General features: G+C 47.0%; 1 protein-coding gene across 3 annotated transcripts in view; it reads right to left on the minus strand.

Moving 5' to 3' along the window:
• The window catches only part of LOC111265598 (uncharacterized), a 65,435-nt gene extending 43,857 nt beyond the window's left edge, over positions 1 to 21,578 (minus strand). Inside the window, exons 1-2 of one of the 3 annotated variants that reach the window (XM_086970549.1) lie at positions 20,835 to 21,578; positions 14,721 to 18,039 (exon numbers count right to left, since the gene is read on the minus strand). In XM_086970549.1, the coding sequence (XP_086826675.1) occupies positions 14,721 to 16,587 (1,867 nt within the window). In that variant the 5' untranslated portion in view covers positions 16,588 to 18,039; positions 20,835 to 21,578. The other 2 variants (XM_086970551.1, XM_022842412.2) reach the window with 2 other exon arrangements.

The following is a 21,578-nucleotide window of genomic DNA, read 5'->3' on the forward strand; positions in this document are numbered from 1 at the left end:
ATATAGACATGCCACACGCAGAAATATCTGCGACAGTGCAGCAAACCGATGCTAGCCTTTATAAACTACCGTTTATGCACTAAACCGCAAAGTTCAGAGCGTGCAAGGTATGTCAAGGATACCGTAATAAGAAAATCAGGTTTAGGGGTATTTCTGGATGAACGTGAACGACACCGAGTCAAATCGGCGTTTTTTTATTTCGCAATATTTATCAATCATAGTATTAAATGATATTTGCCGTTGTAACCTCAGTCGCTCTTTTGTTCTGGTACAAAATGAGTAATTCCACCAGCTATTCGAAATACGATGTTTATAATAGGAACATTGCATTTCGAACAGACGGTGATATTAAGCCTATGTGAGACAATACATTTACTCATTATTTCAATATTACAACGTTCCAACAAACCTCAAGAATAGGAAGTGCACAAACTTGCCTTCGTTTAACATTATTGTTGACGTAGCAGATACAATCAGTGTCAGTAGTATGACGTCCTGTTGACGCTACGAGGCAAGATCGATGCCAAACGCTTCTTCGCCAAGGTAACGCAGAATTATGCTTACCTCTGGTAAATACATAGTCACTAAAGGCAAAATCATTTAAAAAAAACACTATCATGTCAGACAACAAAATTTAGATACCCAAAGATGCGTTTTTCAGTTTGCCCCTCTGGCATCAGCTTATCGTTGCTCTATTGTATCGACATATTCGGAGTACTGCTTCTCTTAATGTTTTTTTTTTTTTGAATATTTGTGGATACGCGTGTGACAGGATAAAATTAAACGACACAGATTTGTATCAATGACATAACTGAACAATACCGCAGCTGGCTTCTATGAAGACGTGGTTAGAACGAACATTTCACGGTTACAATATTTTCTTTAACTAACCTATACAAATAGACAGACACAGGTATGGCCGCTCTCAAGATGAGACTACTGACGAGATACTGGCCGTTGAGTATGTAAGCGCTTCCCTAGAGGCGTCCTCTTCGGCCGTCGCATTCGTGTTTGCGAGATCGTTGTGCCAAGTAAACTAACTAAAACCGTGACATATAGCAAGCATACGAATCAAATAAGAAGGCATTTTTTGGCAAGAAGTGGCGTGGCACGGCACAGCAAAAGCTGAAAACGGAGCGGTGAACCGAAAAAAAACCGGCTATATCATTTAGTACTTTTAGCACAGGCTTATAGTATGGTTACGTTTGCCGTGGCTTTCTTGAACCGCTCCGTTGGCTTATGTCCTGATAAGCGCCTGTCATGAGAACAGCCTGCTAGAATACGGTTATGTTGTAAGAGGTGGTCGCAACAACGCCGATAATGTTGGTGGTACGGAGGAGTCAATTACTTCGTGACATTTCGTGACTGACCATCGTGACAACTCTTCCTTTATAGCCAGAAAAGCATACTCCATGTGACTAGTCTTACGACCGTGCTACTGCGACGGTGACACACGCCAAATATCTGTGTGGACGGCCATCACTATACTTGACAGACCGCAAGCTTTGTTGGTATCCGTTCGACACTTCCAGTAACTGAGGATGCCCGTTCCGATGTACTTGCGCTCACTCTCTTTACCCCACTTACTCTCTGACTCATCGCTGCACTTCACCGAAATCGATGATGGCAGGCGGACAAAAAAACTGTTCTGCAGCCGTCGTCGTATGGCTACTGATCGCACGGGCGGCAGCACCGGCACGACCAATTGGCAGTGCATGTTCGCGCCCAAACATTATTGTTGTTAAAGTATCATTATCTATATAAAAACATTATTGAATAACAACAGCAGCGGTAACAGATGAAAAAGAACGTTGACCGTCGATGCCTGTCCATGAAGACGGTGGCAATTTATCTATTTTGTTATAACTCTACTGCGCTCACCTCGAAACTGTATTCCAAGTTAGCTGTTAAGGCTTGCTCTCTTACCCGTTCTCGCCAAAAACTAGCGCGTTAAGGTTAGTTATAATAATATTGATGAGTCATCGGTAGCAGATCGGTTAGTTATCAGAATCATATATTATTCCATGTTACAATAAGACTTTAGTATTATATTGCACTGCATTAGCTGGGTCGCATTAGGCGGTGCTGCTGCTTCTGCTGCCGCCGCCGCTCAGAACACGTCGAGTGTCAATTTCTGTTCCCTGAAAATGGTAGCTTTTCCTAGTTTTCGTCGTCTCTTCGGTTCTTTTGGATTCTCGGCTGTCGTTCTCTGCAAAAGCTCAACCAACTGCCTGTCTTACCACAAGACGCCCTTCCAGTGTCTGCTATTTGTGTAGATTCGTTTCATTTATGATTTCAATTCCATCCCATTGTGTTTTTTTACTCTCCTTGCGTTTTGCGCGCGCGTTTTTTCAAACTTGGCAGCCATTTTTTTTGGGCATTGCATTCCTTCGTGGTCTCGTTTCATTCGCTATCCCCCGCGTTAAGCATCGGTTTGTTACCGATGTGGTGGACGCCAACGTTTGTTGTCGTTGTTGCAATAGTTGATTTGATCGGTTTCGTTATGTTTGGGCAGCAACCCTTTGCCAGGTTGCCATACTCGAGTCAGCCATGCGCCTCTGATCTGCACTGGTTCCGTGTTGCTGTTACTCTAGCTAGCTCACTTATTTTTTTCTGCTTGCTGACCATCTTCACACCGTCGTCACGCCGCATGTACGAATAGCTATTATTTGTAATACTTTACAATCACAGTCGTAGTGTAATAATAATCTCTACGTGGTGCGTTGACGCGACCGTCTAGCAGCTTCGTCACGGTACTGGCCAGGATCGATCGGGTCCTCTCATGTCACCGCTGCTGCTTCTGCTGGCAATGACGAAAATGTTGTTTCTGTTGCTGCTGCTGCTGCGGATGATGATGATTATGACAGCGGCCATCACTAGCAGCAGCAGCAGCACCACCACCACCACCACCACCACCATCGATGATATGATAAGGACAATAAGAATACGCAAGCAAAATAGTAATCATAGTGGTATATAGTACAATTTATTATAAATCTAACTGACGACCGGCTAGCCATTCGTTTGATTGACTGGCTAGTTGTGTCTACGCTAGCCATTAGTCGGCCGTAGCCGTCGTCTCCGACATCGCTCCCTTTCTGGGCCTTGGCGCCTTGACGGCTGAAGGCCGTGTTCTGCTGTGAGAGCCAGTAGAAGCGAACCGTAGAGCCAAGCAGCAGCGAAGTCAGCGTCAAACTGAGCGAACCAAATTAGCAATCATCCACCAACCGATCCGAATCGTTCGTTGATTCTTGCTCCCGCTGCAGCCCCCAACCTCCCCCACGCTCCCCTCCCTATTCCCTCCTTTCAGTTGAGTTCCCCCAGTTCGCTCGCGGCCGATTGACGCACGAAGCAGCTGCAGCCACAATAGAACCGACTACCACGACGGCTACAGTCATCGCCAACAGCAACAGCGTAACCAGCATTACTGACACGCTGAGTAAAGTCGCGTAGCGTCGCAGTTGCGACCACTACTGCCGTCTATGGGACGATGATGATGACAGCGCTGCTGCTGGCTGCGTTTGGAGTTGATTGTGGTAATGCAGGCGCCTTTCAAAGTCTCACTCAAAAGAACGAGAGATGGCCCAGAGAGCGTTGGCGCTCGCTCGACTAGTCAGTGATTGACGGGCAGAGGGCAATGCCTCCTCCAAAGCGATGAGCGACAATCAAGGACTGTGAAGCGCTTCGATTACATCACGGGGCACTCCACGCTCACAAAGGAACTCAGGCAGAGACACGCACGACATAAACGCGCGAGTTGTGCGCGCAGCTTTAGTGGAAGAACCAAAAGAAGTCAACGGCGATGCTCAGAACCAGCGAGATAAAGGATATCGCTGACGCAAGAAGTGCGCCGCTAACAGAAGGCAAGATCAACGACGGTACCGGCGAGATAGTTGCAGTTGCAATATTTTGGTTAGAAATTGTGTACTTCGATAGTTCGAGCGACGAAGATTATGTGATATTATTAGAAACGACAGTCTGTCTTCCATAGCCGGCATGAGAAAGCCCTTCGTGCCGTCGAAGTAGTACATAGTCATTGTAGTAATAATAATAATCATAACGATAATATAGAAATAGGGTAAAACGATCAATTAATAGTAAATACGACGTAGTCATATGAGCAGAGATGTCAGAGGTGTTGGTCCTGGGTAAGCAGATGTAAAGCAAAAAAAAAAAGCCAAAAATTCAGTAGTAGTAAAAAAATAGTAGAGCCTAAAAAATGCGTTCAAGCAAATAGACGTCAGGTTTTCCAAAAAACTAAAAAAATAGAATAGAATATTCAACTCCTTCTTCATCGAACGTGTTCAAAGTAGACAGTAAGAACCCGGAATCCAGTCGAAAGTTAGCCAGCTGGTTCTTGCCAAAAAAATAGCTAAATAATAAAATAAATCCTTGATTTACGTGCTTATGAAGTAGTTTAACTGTCTAGTACGTTCCGTATAGGGAAATAAGTATATATTCGGTACCGACCGCTGTTTTCTGTTTGTGTAAAGGTGTTACATGGCTTCGTGGTTCTGATTTATAACATTACACAGTTAATGTACGTAACTAACGGAAGAGGTGCCACAAATGACGTCGTGACCAAATAACTGGAGGCGGCACGCTGAAAATGTTTATGGAACATCAAAGTGAAAAATTGACAGATTGATATATTGCTAGTATACTCAAGCAGACGTTTGCGTTAACGCAATAGATTTGCGTAACGTATATAACCCGTTTCCTCGTAAGATTTCGTGAAGTCGAACATTTGATTTTCATTATAAGTGCAATAACAGTAATAATAACAATAATGGCTCGAGTTGTCCCATAGAACTGTTGTAAACACAACATAATAGGACCATATTACGGTTATTTTTTGCAGCACCAGTTGAACGCATGTTGAAAAACTAAGACTTCGCTTACAGATACTGACTATATATCGTTTGGGATATTGAAATGGAGACAAAACACCTCGGTACTTAGGCTTGCAGTAGCATCGAAGCTGGACACAAAGTGACGTTACTTGGTTTTTGGTAATTTTGACCGTCCAAATAAACAGGATTTATACTCACTAGGTCAGTTACGTTACCAACTGGAAAAGGGTCCGTCGATACTAGATTACTCTTTATACTTGGGAAGGTGCCACCGCTTTACGTTGCCACTGTAAATTGTTTCATTCATTGTTACATACGTGAGTGCTTCTTGCGTCGAACGTACATCATTGCAGCCTGTGTATTTAGATAGGATAGCATATCCCTTTCAGTGAAGCGCTTTAAAATCATAAATTTTTATCTATATATTATATTTTTACTTAAATAACTGGCATAGCAACGATTGAATTTTATGGATAAACATAATATACACTTAGACATTGCGAGTTGGGGCAAATGTGTGCCAAAACGTTGTTTTGTGCAAGTGTCGTACTTTGATGATACCGATTATTTTACAGAAATGAGAAGGTTGGCAAAAAGGAGGCGGGTAAATTGATTAAAAATACTTCTTTGTTTACAGGTGTCAAAGCGCTATTTAAATTTTTTATTACTCCATTGATTTCTACACCTATTATGGATTAATTGATTTTTCTACTCGGTGCACAAAAGTGACCATTGGGCAGCAATTCGCATTGGGATAGTAAATAAAATTCTATTAAATCTACTATACATACATCGCATTGTAAAGATTCTGGATTCAAGCTACCAAACGTGGTTAACTAGAGCCATAGATATGAACATCCGTTGAAATATATTCAGACCACAAGGGTTAAACTCCCTCACAAAAGGAAAAAGTCAGAAGTGCTTCATAGGATATGAATCAGTAAGTGGCAGAAATACAAAAGAAACCGGCTTTTCGTCCTTTAATTCGCGATTCCTCTCGTCGTGTCTGTCTAACATCTACTAGAAAAGTATACTAGGGTACTAATTAACATGTTTTCACTCGGCAACTGCACTGCGGCTGCTTGTTCTGCGACAGGGATGTGATAGCGAAGTGGCATTTGACGCCCGTTACAAAAGTTATAAAAGATAAGGATACAAGAGCTAGCTTGTGTGGATTAACCTAGATTAAGATGAAGATTCGGAGCGCCATTTCTATCAATAGGACCGACAGCAGCGCATAAAACCCTCGGAAGCCCATGCCTCACTTGCATGTCCTAGGAACAACGACGTCTGCCCTGGTCGATAGAAGAAATCTCTTGTCCGTTTGGTGTTTCTTCTATGAGGCGATTGCGATGATCGCAGAAGGCCTTAACGCTGTCACTGTTGTCTTTCGAAGCTGTTTGTAGAGTTTTGTACGTTTCTCTTCGTTTGCTTGCTTGCTGGCGCCGCCGCCGCCGCCGTCGTCACCACCATTGTTCGAGGCCCTCAGCACTCCGTAGCAGCGGAAGCGGCATCGGCTATGAAAGCAACTAACAAATACTATGTGACAGTCCCTTATACTGTTCTGGGCAGCTGCAGCCGCCGTTACAGCTACGACTCACGGTCGGCTGAACGCCATGCTGGCTCATTCACCATCGGTTTCGACTGACTAATTGACTGGCTGCGGGCTAGTGACCTGGTGGATGGGGTAGACAAATAGCTGGCTAGCCACTGACTCGCTGCTAGTGCCGTTAGTGGCAGACGAAGTCGAACAGCAACGATAGCATCAGCAGTAGCAGTACTTCGAAAAAGTCAAATGCTCTTTGATGCAGTTTGTGATTGAACAGCGGCCACGGTGGCGACAGCGGAGGCGTTAGTGGTAGCATCGTTGCAGACGCCGTCGGTATCCGGTGCAGTCAGGTTATCAGTAGGCCTCCTGCAGCGAAGCCATGCCGACTCCTGCGACCACCAAAAGAATCATCATCACAACAATACTACAAGGCGTGGCCTCTATACTCTCTCGCCGCTGCCGACACAGGTTCTTAGTTAAAGTTCTTCCGCCGAACACCACTAGCGCACCGTGCGACTATTGGCGCAGCAAGAAAGAAGATACCACCACACGTAAATAAGCAATAGTTGCTTCAGAAATAGTAATACGGATATACGAGTATACATATATATATATATATATATATTCTCGTGCGGGACGTGACATAAGGCATTCGTTTAGCACAGAAAAAAAATAGCGTCGAGTTTACTGTTTGATGTTCGCGATATCGAGGAAGCAAGTGGTGCTTGTAAGGGCACAATTTGCCAGAGCGGCGCCATTACGACAACACGAAGGACACCATGTGGCGTTCGTCCAGCCCAGCCGATCAAATATAGCCGAATCTGAAATGAGATATCGTCTGGCTTAATTTTTCTTCTAGTTCATTCTCTTCAAGCCCAGCATGGTTTTCAGCGGTTCTCAAATTCGCCCTATGAGCCTTTTCAATTATTTTCTTCTTACTACCATTACATTCAGCTTGCGTGTCGCGAAGCAACGCGTTACGTGTACGCATTTGACGACAAGGATCAGAAGCTCCGTGTAACTGACGATTGGCTCGTTCGTCCATCTCTGTCAAATAACACTACCTCAATTACAGCGGCAGCGGCAGCAGTAGCATCAATAAATACGGACACATCTTGTAAGCAGATGTCATCCACTACAAGGTCCGCTTTTTAAAAGAATCCAATAATACAAAGAGTAATAGTGATGGAAAAAGTAATTATCACGATTAGAGAAGAGGACAATGCCCGAACTAATTTAAAAAGAAACTCGTGTACCAGACCACAAAGTCAAACACGTATACGACGCATTCTGGATGGCTAATCAGTATATCATACAGTCTTCTCGTGTACCATGTGAAGAGTGCGTGCCTTTTTATAGCGTCTATTGAGCTTACAATCAACTATTGAATAGATCGGATGTGAGGCCGATTGGAGAAGATTATTAATCGACCGTATATAGCTTTGAGGAAAAGTTAGCAAAAAAAAAACAAAACAGAAAGCCGCAGATAGAGTACCAATGCAAATGCTCGGTTCAAATGACAGGATGGTTTGATCAAATACAAATAAATTCAGCGTAAGCAGCGGTCAGTACTGGCGTTAACGGCAACCAGATTCGATATAAATCAGTGACTTTTTGCCTCGCAGATCAATAATCTGCTCCGTCTTCTGAATAGTAAACGGCTCGCAGAGAATGCAAGCAGTAAGTTCATCAACCATATCGGTTGCTGCAGTTGGCCTGCTGGCCCCACATTCATCCCTTCTTCAACCTTTTTCTCAAATGTCATACGTCAAGCAAAAAGGTAGCAAAGCTGGCAGACCCGGGCAGGACACAACGTTGCGAACCCTTCTAGCATTTAAGCTGGCCAAAGACTTATGGCAGCTACCCGCGCTAAGTACCGTGAGCCGATCAGACAGTCCGAACGTGTAACACAATCGACCGGCTTATATTTTAGCGCTACTGGGCTGGCAAACGGGTACCGCGTAGAAAGAAAAATCTCTCGAGTGAATGAAAAAAATAGCCCTGAACAACAATTAGTAGATGCGATTGTGTCAATGTGGGAAATGCTGACACTGTAGAACTACATAATAATTATTTGTAAGTGTCTAATTTTCTGTGTTTCTTCACTTCATCGTCAACGCGAGTTGATTATGTATTCAACGCGTACGTTGGAACGAAGCTAAATCTCAAATGAATCACTCGATCACGATAGCTGCCCCAAGGCACCCTAGCTTTTGCTAGATTTTTTACATCAGCGTTGCCCTACAAAATACCTCTGTGGCGATAATAAAATTGTTAAAAAAGTTATCAGCTGAAGATAGAATGTGTACAATAACAATAGATCATCAATGTTGTCAAATCTAGCGGTTGACACGGCGTTCATAATTACAAAAAATCTCTCTTAAAGCCTTCGTAGTTGTATTTCCGCAAATATGGAAGACAAACCAATTATGCAAATCAACAGCTCGAATTTTTAAAAGCGCTCAAATTAGGTTTCCCATTAGAGGAGAGGTTTTGCAGTCAAATTTAAGACGTATGTGTGTAAAATGTACAAGTTTTAGCTATTTCGCACTCTACAGGGGGGTTCGACCTGCTTGTAACGCTAGCATCGTCTCAGTTTAATCCACCCTATTATCCACAAGCAGCACTGCTGCTGGCGACCTTCTTCTGCTTATTTGGTTCTCCTACGAAACTCCTACTACGACTAGCTGACGTAATGGCAACCGCCGGTCATTCCTTAGAACCTATTCATCGTACCCCTTAATCAACCCCATTGCTACCGCCTAAAATGCAACTCCCATTTTCCTCCGCTTAACAATCGGCTTTTCGCTGTTTCCGCTCTCTCCTTTAGTTCAATGCCATCGAGTGGCGTCGATCCAACCGAGGAGCTGTGCCGATGGTAGCAGTATGAGCCCAGACATAACGTGTACAGCGCGCTCAGCAGCGTCTCAGTTGTAGTGGAAAGCTTTAGAGAGGCGGCCTAGCAGTCCCTTTTATCCACCCTCCCGTTCAAGTCGTAACAGCAGCAGCAGCAGCAGCCGCCGCTCCGGCTCAACTTAAGCCCCCAGGGAGTCGCTGATAGTCGTGGCGGATTTCCAATCCCCACAGGCTGATGGACCTGTATCGGTTGACGAGAAGCCGAACTGTAGAGGCAATGGACCGCTGGAGTGGCCCGTGGGCCGGGTGCGAGGGTTTACGAACTATGGGGTGAAGCAATGCAGATGGCGGTGGGGTGGCTGATGCTCTCGTAAAGTGTATCCTGTTTTGCAATAATTAAGTGCCCTCCCAGTCCTCCATAAGCATCTGCTACGGGCCCGCCACCATCTGTTCAGTAGCATTCAGCGCTGACCACGTCGAGGCCACAGTTTGCGCTGTGGTTGGGCCTGTCGCCTGCTCCGCTCAGCATTGCATGTTATCCTCGCATGGCATGGCATGGCAAGGCAAGGCAAACAGAGAGACTCAAAAACTAAGCGCTGAGACGCTTGTGCATCGTCGTCGTCGTTGTTTAGCTAAACTGAAAATAAATAACAAATCCACCAAAAGGCCAAGTTGATTGGGGAGGACGTCGTTCACGGAACGATCCAGTATCTTTGAAAAGTGGAAACGACACTAAGCGAGGTGTGAAGAGACGCCTGCCATAGATCATGCATTAAGATCTTGAACACATATGAAGTTTAACGAAGCCTGACACTCGTAATGTCAGTATTATATAGATAATGCAGATGAGATGCGACAACCATTAATGTTATATTCGACGGTAACACAATTTTTTCGATGATTCGACTCAAAATCCACTTGTACACTGTGTTCCTCCTAAAACTGTGAAGTCACTTATTCACCTAAAGGCCGCTCGGGCTTTTAGCGAACTCAGCGGTTTATGAGCTATCTTTACCTTGAGGTATTTTTTTCGCTGAGACAGTTCGCTGCATGGAACTGTATGTGGTGAAGATTCTACTACTAGAAAAATCATTCTGTCAAAAACCCGGCAAGAAAATTTTTAATTTATTTGAATCTCGTAGAAGATCTCTTGCGAAGGCGGAAGCCAGAGCATCAGACCTGAATACTAACACCCGCGCATTTCAAAGCGTACGAACTCAACTAATGTTAGTCAACGAAGTAGAGCTTTTAGTGCAGGACAACGCTCGACTTCGTACCGCAAGAATCACGACGGCAAAAATATAGTAATGACACTCGGAACCTCTGTCATATGTTCTATTCACACCAAAGGTCGTCCCCACATATTACTATTTTTTAAAAATTTAAACGGCCTCTTCATAGGAGAATAGTTCAGATACTAACATTTCAAAATTGGCTCCTAAACTTCCGTACTTCGGACTTCTACAGCGACGGAACAATGAAGTTATTATCCAAATGGCAGAAGGTAATAACGGTGCATATTTCGCATGCAAGTAAGGGAACAACGTCTGTAAAAAGTTCGAGAGCTATAATTTGCTATGTTACTTTTGATATGGAATAGTTTAATATGATAAACATATAGAAGCGATACAGGGGCCGCCGTTCACGTTTAAATGGTTCTCTCGTTTCTTCTCTGCATTGGCAACTGCAATAGAAGCAACGGAGTGAAGAAACCAGCCAGGACCGTTATTTGCGAGTGGAACTAGAGCGGCCCTATGTCACAAAATAGGTACAGGATTGGCTCATGAGAGGGAGTTCCGCAATGACCCGTGTGTCAATCACACGGACCAGACACCAGCTGCAAATAAGGCTTTGCGTATTCATTGTATATAAAGAGATGTCAAAGCAGACATTAGTAAACCCTCGATTGCTTCTGACGCACACACCTATACCTTCACATTCACATGCACATTATTCAGAGACAAGTATTATATTTGTTCGGAGTTGAGCCCCAAAGGCTAGCCTTTCAACGCGATTGGCTCCTTTCGTTATTGCTACATCAGCATAGCGCGTAAGCGTTCTATATCTCATAATGTCACTGACCCTCGAAATTCTTTCCAATATATTCTATCTTTTTATTTTTTTGCATCCCGTTAAGTTAATAAACACCACACAAATTCGACCCGGTAATTTTTACTAGTCACATTTTTCGGTAAAGATAGAGCTACTGACGACTGTATACGCTATGTGATTCTTATTAAGATAAATACCGTTTCTTTACTACCCACGCCGTTGGTAACTTTGGTATAGGACTCGTAACTATAATAGCTGTTTTCTATTGGTTAGCTGGTGTAGATCACGCGGACATTTCGTTTTTTGCCGGTGGCCAGATATGAGTGAACAGAACTCTTGCAGTGCAGCTGAAATGGTCTTTCTAGTAATCATAATAACAATCACCAACTGTATCATTTTGTCTAAAACAAGACATTGTTACAACGAAAACAAGAAAAAGACAAGCCGACGGGGAGCCACTACTCTACGACAATAATCGGCGTTTCACTTAGAGAGGACAGACTCACACAAAATGTCCGCTGTGCCGGCAATATGGTTCTCAGTTGTTACCTGTTACTTTTACGGCTACGAGCGAAACAGTATATTAGCCGCCATAACGGAACGGGAAGATATGCGCTTCTGCATACTGCGATAGGTAGTACTGACGGATTATCTCATTTTACTACTGGTTAAGTCGAATAATTTGACGGACATAATCAACTGTCGTACAAGCTTCAACCTTATACGCGGTTGGCAGGTCTTGCTCGCATAGGTATCCTAATATTAGCGTAACTATACCAGCGTTTCGACCATGAAACCACGGTCTCAATGCGGCCTCGCTATTTTGCCGTTTGCGCAAACTCCAGCCATGTAAAATATACATCTATCGCAATACATGTGGGCTGGGTTTAGTGCAATGACTAATGTTTTTACTAACCTTCCTTTCGAGAAGAGCTAGCATATTTTCATACATACCTCGTGCATCATGACCACGTCCTTTATTTGCCGTGTGTTGCTCACTAAGCCCGCATGCGAACTTAGGGACACACAGACTCGGCCCCCATTTTCGACACTCATACACATACCCGCTTCGCAACTTAACGAAACTAACAAACATACAGTTAACTATCGTAAAGGCCTTTCTTGTGCAGTCTACTTGAATGTGGGCAGGCACCGCAATACCCAGAACGTACGCCGACCTGCGACCTCTCTGGCCTCACGATGGGCCCGAGTAGAAGCCCGCCTTCAGATTCGCCAACGAAGGTAGGATTGCTTTAGCTAGATAGATGGGGAGGGGAGAGGGCGGTCTTGGAGCGGCGCCCGCAAGCAGGCGCGATGCGGCGCCTGTCCTAGGCTCAGCCAGCGCACGGCTATAAACTTTGGCTGGATGTCTCACAGTCCCGCAGCGGCAGGCGCTAAAGAACTCATAGGCGTCGCGGCTGCTGCCGTTGCAGCCGCCGCTGCTGCTGCCGCTGTCGCCACGTTGGCAATAAGTGTGCAACAACCACGTGCCCTCACCCGAACGCCCTCTGCCCTACTGGTTACCGCCGCCGCCACCAAAACGGTAGATTGCCAAACTACCACCACCACCATCAGCTATCGTCCGATGAAGCTACCCAGCTTCAAAGAGGAGCTGGCCAAATAGTAGCTTGAGCCTGTCTGAAGCCATCCGACTAGCATTCTGCCAGGCCAGCACTCAGCCATCCACAGTTGTCTGTCGCAACTCCCCACCCTTCTCAACGTTCTTCGCCCTCAACCGCTCATGCCGGGCCAGCGCACCCAAGCTGTACGTTTCCTCTACTCCACAGCCCCGACTCTTCATCTGATGTTGTATGTTCTACTGCACAGGCAGCCTGGGGGCTATCCCTACAGACTATCGCACAAGCTTCCCAGTACAACTATCGCCCTATCCCCGTCCGCCACCCAGGCCCACCTCCAATTCCCTAACACCCAATTTCCTCTCTCTGCCCTAGTTTAGCTATAGCTGCCACTACCGGTCGATGAATCTAGTTTGGCGTCTCTTGCTAGGTAACTATACTGGCTAACGTTGGCGTCAGTCTACATATTATATTCTAGTGGTAGGGAATCAAAAAGGGTGCGAATGAACTGGGACGGAAGGTAACAAGGAGCGCAGGCGCTCGAAACGACGTAGATGACACACAAGGAGGAATATCAAGGCAGAGGATTTAGCGGTCAGGCATCGGTTGTGATCGCGGTGGTCTTCGTCGTCGTCATCATAAGGGTGAGTCTGGGTTTGCGTTTGAGGCCGGGGTGGTCACGGTGGTCTGGGTGACTTCGGTGCCATGCCAATAGCGGCCGGATGGGAGCTGGACGCGGCACACAACTGGGAAGCAATTGCGTTGCGTAGTCCTGACGCCTTCCCTCCCTCCCTTGTTTCCTACACCCTTCCCATGTTATTGCTGCTGCCGCATCTCGTTGGTATGGCAGTGTTGGCCTCCCCACCTCCTCTCCTTGAGGAGGTCCTCAGACATGTTCTTTCATGAGGTCCCATCATCTAAACCTCGCACCCTCCCACCTCCTTCTTAACGGCCGTGTCCTAGTTCCTGCCGTCGCGCCCCTTACCTCACTCTTCTCTACTACCCCACCAACCCAGCGGGACAACCGGCGGTGTGGCAAGCAAGACAAGCAGCGAACTAGCATTTCTCTATTGACTGTTGCCGGGGCCTTCTATGGTTCGGCAGACGGTGAGCGGTTCGGCGGCCTGATGTTTCGTTGGAGCTGGACGATTGTCTGCAGTGCAGGTGAAAAGGGGAGCGAGCTGCCACTCTACAGACTGCTCAAGCGGGAAAACAAACATCCCCCCCCCCCCCCCGCAACACCGCACAGAGAGTGTATTTGGCTAACCAGAGCATGAACTCTCAGGCGGGACGTATGATAAATGATCTGTGTCTTCCTCTGTCTACCTATAGCTACTAGCGAACGCACTCAGCCAACATTATTATTTACTGGCCACAACGGCGGGGGATAAGGTAGGAGGCTCCCAAAGGTATGCTTCTTTTCTGAGCCCTCCACTCGATAATTAAAAAATTCGCACAAATATTCCTATATATTGTAATCAGTACTAAATAACTGTCTATCTGTAATTCTAATGTGACTTGAAATGAAACAAACGCTTGCTAGCTGCATTTTGTCATAGCCAACAGCAAGTGATGAATAAGGCGAATAAACGAGCGGAACTAGACCCTTCGATCCGCTAAAACTGGACGTCGCAAAAAGAATGTAAAATAACCACGTCGTGATGCAAGAGAATCTAATTTGTGGGCATAGTTTTTAATAGTCACCATATTTGTACGCTACCCACAGCCAATGCCTAGATTTCAACGACGTCTAGTACAGTTAGGAATTCCTTCACACTGGCCTGAATAATTCTTAATCCACTTTATCCATCCCGTAGTAAAACATGAACTTACCGAGTGTAGAGAAGGCCGACGTGGGACTTGCCTGCAGACGACGCCGCTTTATGGGGGGCAGATCCGATTGGTTAGAGTCACGTGTAATATGGGGTTCACGCGGGTGTGAAGTACCCTCATGAGTTGTTACTGGCGCACGAAGGAAATCTTTAGGTATATGTCCGCTTACTCCCTGTTGCTGAATAGAAGTATCAGCTAGCTGTGAGACGCACAAAGGGTTTCCTCGTTGAAGGTCTTCTTGGACTGGTATCTTGGGCTGACCCGAAAGCGCGTTGACGTTCGCCCTGTCGCCAACTCCCTCGAACGAGTTCCTTCGACTGTCATTGTGCGACGAAGGACGGCTGTTTGGTGGTGATCCAGACAGATAAGGTCGTCGTGGATCTTGGCTTTGCACAGGAGAACCTGTCATAGCTACGGCAGCGCCTGCTAGCGGCATGTCTGTCATACGCGTGAGAATATTGTCTGCCACGTTGATCGCTCGTTGATTAGAGGTGCTCGCCACCGGAGGTAGCCGATATGTCACGTTAGAAGGCCCATGATGAGCCCCGTCGCGCAACTCGCTTAACCCAGCCATAGGTAGAATTCCAGGCGGACCCCCACTTGGGGGACTGGAATTTCTCGAACGTGGACTTCGTGAAGCATCAGCATCTTCCGATAGGCTAGATCGCCTCAAGTTGGTGTCAGGGATCTTATCAGCCATCGACGGAGAGGACGGACTTACCCGCTCAGAAATTTCGGAGCGCCGAATCAATTCTGGAATAGTCATAGGTCGTAAGTCTCCAGAAAATGCTAGATACGAGCTGGGCGCAGAGGGTATATCACGGACGCTTTGAAGATTTTGAAGAGGTCCAACGAAGCTTGAGTTAGAGAGGCCGAGATTACTTGGTGCTGGACAAGCGGACGACCCGCCTAAAAGTACGTCGCCGACGGAGGCTACCTCAACAGGACTTGATGTTGGTACCGCAGGCGATGGCGAAGGACCTGACGTAGGAGTTGAGGCGGCAGTGGGCGTTGTCGGCGTTAGAGGTGCCGGCGGCGAGTCCGATACGCTGGCGCCAACTGTAGGCAAGGTGCGTACCACAGTATAACCCATTTGCTCGTCCTGCTCTTGCTGGCGCCGCAATGCTACTTGCTTTTTCATAATCACCTGTCGTTCCTTAATCAATATACACTTGTCACACTCGCAATCTCTGTAGGGACAATGACGCTTGTGTCCCCTTACTGCCACCTTTACATCATGGTTTCGGCAGCGCGCGCAGTTCGGTTTACGCGTGGAGCCTACACTAGAACCTTGATCCTTTTCGGCGGCAGTTGCCTGTGGTTGTGAGCTCTGGTTCAAGGTGGCAGGTTCGATTGAAGATACAGGTACTGTTCGATCAACCACCAAAGGTCTCGCCTGACCAAGACTGTCGACGAACTGGCGTCCGACGGCAGCGGCAGTGGCGTCGAAAACAGGTGCCCTAAAGGGTACGTCGAAAGCTTTTGCTAACGGCTCAGTGTGTTGCACGAAAGGAACGGACCCATATCCTATCTGGCCTTGCGCGTGGGCCATCGCTCGAAACAGAGCTTGTTGATTGTCGACCAAGTTCGGAGGAAAGGCTCGATTGAGCAGTTGAAAACGGTTTGCAATGTCATTGGTTGGCTTGAGACTGGCCGGTGCATTTCCGTATGGCCCGGGGAACGTAAGCGGCCAGCCCAATTTATGCTGGAGAGCCGGTGCGATTGGTGGACTCATTGCAGCAGCGGTATGAAATGCGCCTAGATAATTAGCTCCGGTTCCGTTACTGGCTGAAGAGGTCTCCGGCCTGTCGTCGTCGTCCACAACGTTGATGGTGGACTCCGGGCGCTCCGGAGCTGGGTTGGACATGCCGGGCACTAGTGCTTACAGTATGATTGCGCCGGATCGGTATACGTCGAAGAGAGTAGCCCAGGGATAAATGTCCGATAGTTGTTAGAATCGGGTTGTCGATGACGATGCCATCCACAAAACGCGAACGCCTATTGTTTGTGCGTGTTGATTGGTCACACTGCCGGTTTCTGTCTGTTTCATATGGGCTAAATGAAGAAAATGGTAATGGCAAAGACGGTATGAAGACAAATGACACCAGCAGAAGTGATGATCGATGCAGACAAACGTCTTGAACCTGCAGCTGATCCTTGTTTCGCTGACGATACTCAACAAGTGTGGCCACTGAGATCCAGTTGGCGCTTCGGTTTGTGATCATATCACTACGCAATTATATGAACACGATTGTCAAAGTTGCTAGAAGAAGACAAGGGAAATATTTAGTCACATTATCTCACTCCTCTGTAGTGTATCTCGACTCGGATGATGAACTTGTGCGCTGTTATTGGACATCGCCCCCTTGATGACACCTTTCAGTTAACCAGCTCCCATTTCCCGCGATATTTTCCCGAACTGTGTTACTCAATTCATTCAGCCAGCATCAGTGGAGTGCATGGCTTTTCTTTTTATACTGAGCGGGTTTTTCGTATGTCGCTTCTTGCACGCGCTCAGCCCACCTTGCAGAGTTCAGTCGTTGGACTTTCATCTAGAACATTTTTCTCCAGCCACTTCCGCAATGTCCACACTGAACGATTACTAATGGCATAGCAACTCAGGTCGAATTTTAATCGATCTCACTCTTTTGAATTGAGTAACAATTCTAATTTAACCGTTGATAGCAGGACATTGCCAAACACATCGACTGATGACCCTCTATTCGCCGTTCTTCTCCTTCGGATCACTGTGACTGATAATGATTTTCAAATCTTTGACGCGCAACACGCATACACCGGAATAGTAGAAAGCGTGAGTGAACGTCGTTGGCTCAACTGTTGGTCCTGCCCATTAACAGTAGTGCAATCCTCGTTTGTTCCAGTGATCGTTGCAGCAGTAACAGAATCTATGATTCTATTGGTATTAATCTTTCAGGAGATACCCGCGTGGACCCTAACGAATATTTGAGACGTCTAGATGAAAGGAAATGCGTGCAAACTGCGTGCATACTGCGTGCGGTACGCAGGCCGATAGAGCAGGAAGTTCATTAGATAGAGGCGTTTACCAGCACCGCTCAGCCTTGTCACAATCACACTAATTACTTTTAAAAGATGGCCAGCCAGCCCGCCAGCCAATCAGCTATAGGTATTACTTTGTCGCACAATGTCAACTGCGGCCACTTGAATGATGATTTAATGGTGCCAAGTCGATCTCGGGTGGCCGATATAGTTGCGTCAGCCACCAAAGACCATTGAGCGCAAATAATTGATGGTGACGTCGAGCTGCTTCTAACAGTTGTCGAGTGCACTACTCGCTATGCTGAAATATAGCGACATTGCAAAGTGAACAATATGAAATTAAGTCACTCACCTTTACCCATTGGTCTGTCTGTGGCTGTGTCTATTTTTCTATGTTTGTACGCCCTTTGTCTGCCCGACGCGAACGGGATATATTCGTACAGAACACGCGTGCCGCAACGCCAGCTATACTATAAGCAATTAGAGCAGGTAGCGTTTGGCCGTTAACCACGGCTTACGTCGTGTGGTGTGCTAGGCCCATAGTATCTGATAGTGTCTACTGCTGCTGCAGATATCGGTTAAGAACGCTACCCGAATCCCTGGCGTCTTGACAGTCGACACCTCGCCTGAACCGTGGTTTGCTAGGGACGCCCGCGTGTTGTGGCTGTTCGTTCACCCTGCCTATAGGCGCCTGCTAGCGACCCGGCCCATTACGAGTTAAGCCCTGTAGGAGGTTGGAAGCCATATGGGTGGAGCGGACGCGCGTATCTGGTGGCGCTGCTCACTGTTCCCACACGCAGACAACGGCCTCGGCCGCAAACTCGTTTGCTGCAATTGTGTTTCTGTGTGTGTACGCATGTAGCGTGGTTACGGCTAACGTTCGTGGACACGATCCCAGTCAGCAGCCGCACTGAAATAAGAGCTCGCCAGCATGCGCGAGTTGTCGATGGTGGCTCGAGCTGACGGTTCAGGCAATGGAACACTGGCAACGGTGATCGTGCTTCTCAGACGCGAGTCGGCAGTCCATCACTTAGTTAACCCGCTGAAGGTTAAGCCCCTCAAAGAAAAGCCCCACTATTACCGCCGGAGGTTCTTGGTGTTCGAGGCGGCAGCGACATCAATGTCAGCAGCATCGATAACTACAGTATTTCAGTTTAAAATTACAGCACCGGCCGCGTCTGGCGACGAAGTCCTTAGGGACGCGTGGAATAGGCTAGGCGCATATAGGAACATTACGTTTCGATACAAAAAGGCCCATCAGTCGTCTTGAGTAATGCTTAACAACGTCACTTACCGTACGTAGGATTCGAATAGTTTTCACACTGAAATGAAACAGCAGCATCGGTCTGTAGCTTCTTCTTCTTTTTGTTATTTGTGTTTCGCTCGCTGTTCTATATCTTGCTGTCATTGCTATTATACACAGCTAATCGATATCGTATTATAAATGGGCGAAACCAGCAACAGCATAGACTAGCGGACCGTCCGATCAAGCTAAGCTAAACTTTAACTGAATGAAGTAACACTAGAACGATCATAGCGTTGGTAGAGCTACCACGTAAATACAGATTATACGTATACTAGTGGTAGCACTAAAGACCACCAAAAAAAGCTTCGCTTTCGACTAATCAGAGAGCCAGGGAGTCGGTCGGCCAGCCAGCCAGCCAGCCAGCCAGCCAGCCAAGGCAAGTAGAGCGGCCGTAGCTTTTGCCTGCCCGTCTGCCGCTAGCGTTGCGGGGATGGCGGTAGCGATAACGATAGTTCTTGGTTTTCGCCTCCGCCGAGTTCACGGCAGCACATACTAATGCTCATCGCTGCCCATTGTTGGCTGCAGCTGCTGCTGCTGCTGCGTGCGTGGCCTTATCGTCGTCGTCGTCGTCGTGCTGCATAGAACGAGCGAACAAGAAACGGCCAAAGACCACAGCAGTGTCAAAGGCAGTGAGCAGCACGCGCCAAGAACAGCAGTGGCTTCTGTACCAGTGACACGATACACTATGCGACGGCCGCAATGTATCTTGTCGCTACCATTGCCATTATCACAAAAATCATCAATGGCGGCGGCAGCAGTAGAACGGATTAATAAAGGACATGATGTGGTAAGCCAGTGACAAGCGAATGGCTACTGAAAAGGAAAGGCATAGCCAGCCCAGTACAATCTTGCATAACGGTAGCATTAATATTGGCGAAGATATGAATTTGATCGTCGTATAATGATCGTTAAAATAGCCTAATGTATCCCGCAGAGGTGGACTCATTTGGTCACTACTCCGAATCGCACACGACACGATCCTTCATTTGTTTGCTTAACCTGTTGCACTTCGATAATAACTTGTTGCTGTTGTACGCGACGCTACTCAGCTCGACCTCGAAATACTCCTCTTCCTTCCTATCCCAGACTCCTCTATCGTGAGTAGCCTACGCTACGCTGTCGTATCGGCACGACACCACCCCCGAACAGTCGCCAACCGATTGAGACTTAACCGCCCATTTCGCAACTTGCATCAGCTACCCACACTAAAAGTGACTAAGGACGAGACTCGCGTAACCCTCACATCCGCACCCAATCACTACCATGGCTGGAATCACATTGTCACCAATAAAGCAATGGCGATCTAAACACCGAAAAAGTTAAAGTAAAACAATTAACTGAACATGATAATTAACTGGTGCCGTTTGTTGCTTCGAGCAGATGGGACTGAGCAGTGAAACAGTCGGCGAAGAAGGCAATAAATGTCGAATAAGACCGGTCTTACTTAGCGCAAGAGCGCCTTTCCCGGTTACGACATATTCTCAAACACTGTTGCTGTTGTTCTTGTCGCTGCTGTTTCACACATGGGCCAGTCAACTTTGTTGGGTATGTGTTCGTCTATCAACTTCACGTTAATAGAAACTATCGAAGGGATCGAATAGCGGCATAAGCACCACTCGCTGCTCCCGCCACGATCGTGGACTCGTAACAAAGATATGTGTATACCTCGACCTCTATTCTATCAATGTGTGCGTGTCTGTATCTGGATGTGTATGCGAGGCACAGGCACGATATCGTATCACTGAGCGTGGTCGTCCTAAAAGGTCCTCAGACTGCTTCTCTCAACTCACTTCAGTGGCAGTTACCTCTTCGGGCTACGTGGGCACATCTCGTATAACTTTTGTTTTGTTACATAGCCTGCGTAGCATCACTCGCTCGCTCGCTCGCTCGCTCGCTCACTCAGTCACCTCTCGATCGCCTGGTAGAAGCAGAAGTACTACAACAACTACTTGAAAATCCCAGCGTCGCTGCAGTCGCCGCTGCAGCTGCCTTCGTCGACGCTCGCTCGGCTTTTCGTTCATCGGCTGTTGTTACCGTTACCGCTGTCGCCTTTTAACGTACGCACGGACAGCGGGGCAACATGGGACTAGGCACAATTTGTTCGTTGATCCGCTCGAACACCTCCTGCCTTCTATTCCTCGTAGCTACTACAGCGTAATCGGCGTCGCTTGCGTTTCTTGGTTATCTACTCGATGGTTGGCCGGGTTAGCGACGCAGGCAGGAAAACGGAAAGACAACGAAAGCCGCCAATGGGTGCTCGTTTCTTTACATAGACTGGCTCCTTAGCTGTATAGCTTCAGCTTGAACTGCCGCTGCCGGCCAGCGACCCGACTTCTTTTTCTGTGCATGTATACAACTGGCCAGGTAGTAAGTAGCTGAGAACTAGTAGTAGTAGTAGTAGTAGTAGTAGTTGTCGTCGTCGTCGTCGTCGACGTCGTTGTCGTAGTTTGTGTAAGAGTTTGAGAGTGTGTGCGCATGAGTTTTGCGTGCCGTGCGAGAAAGGCGTGAGTAGTACCAGCGTGGCCAGCGTAAAC

This window comes from Varroa jacobsoni, unplaced genomic scaffold (assembly GCF_002532875.2).
Source record: "Varroa jacobsoni isolate VJ856 unplaced genomic scaffold, vjacob_1.0 scaffold_992, whole genome shotgun sequence".
Classification (NCBI taxonomy): domain Eukaryota; kingdom Metazoa; phylum Arthropoda; class Arachnida; order Mesostigmata; family Varroidae; genus Varroa; species Varroa jacobsoni.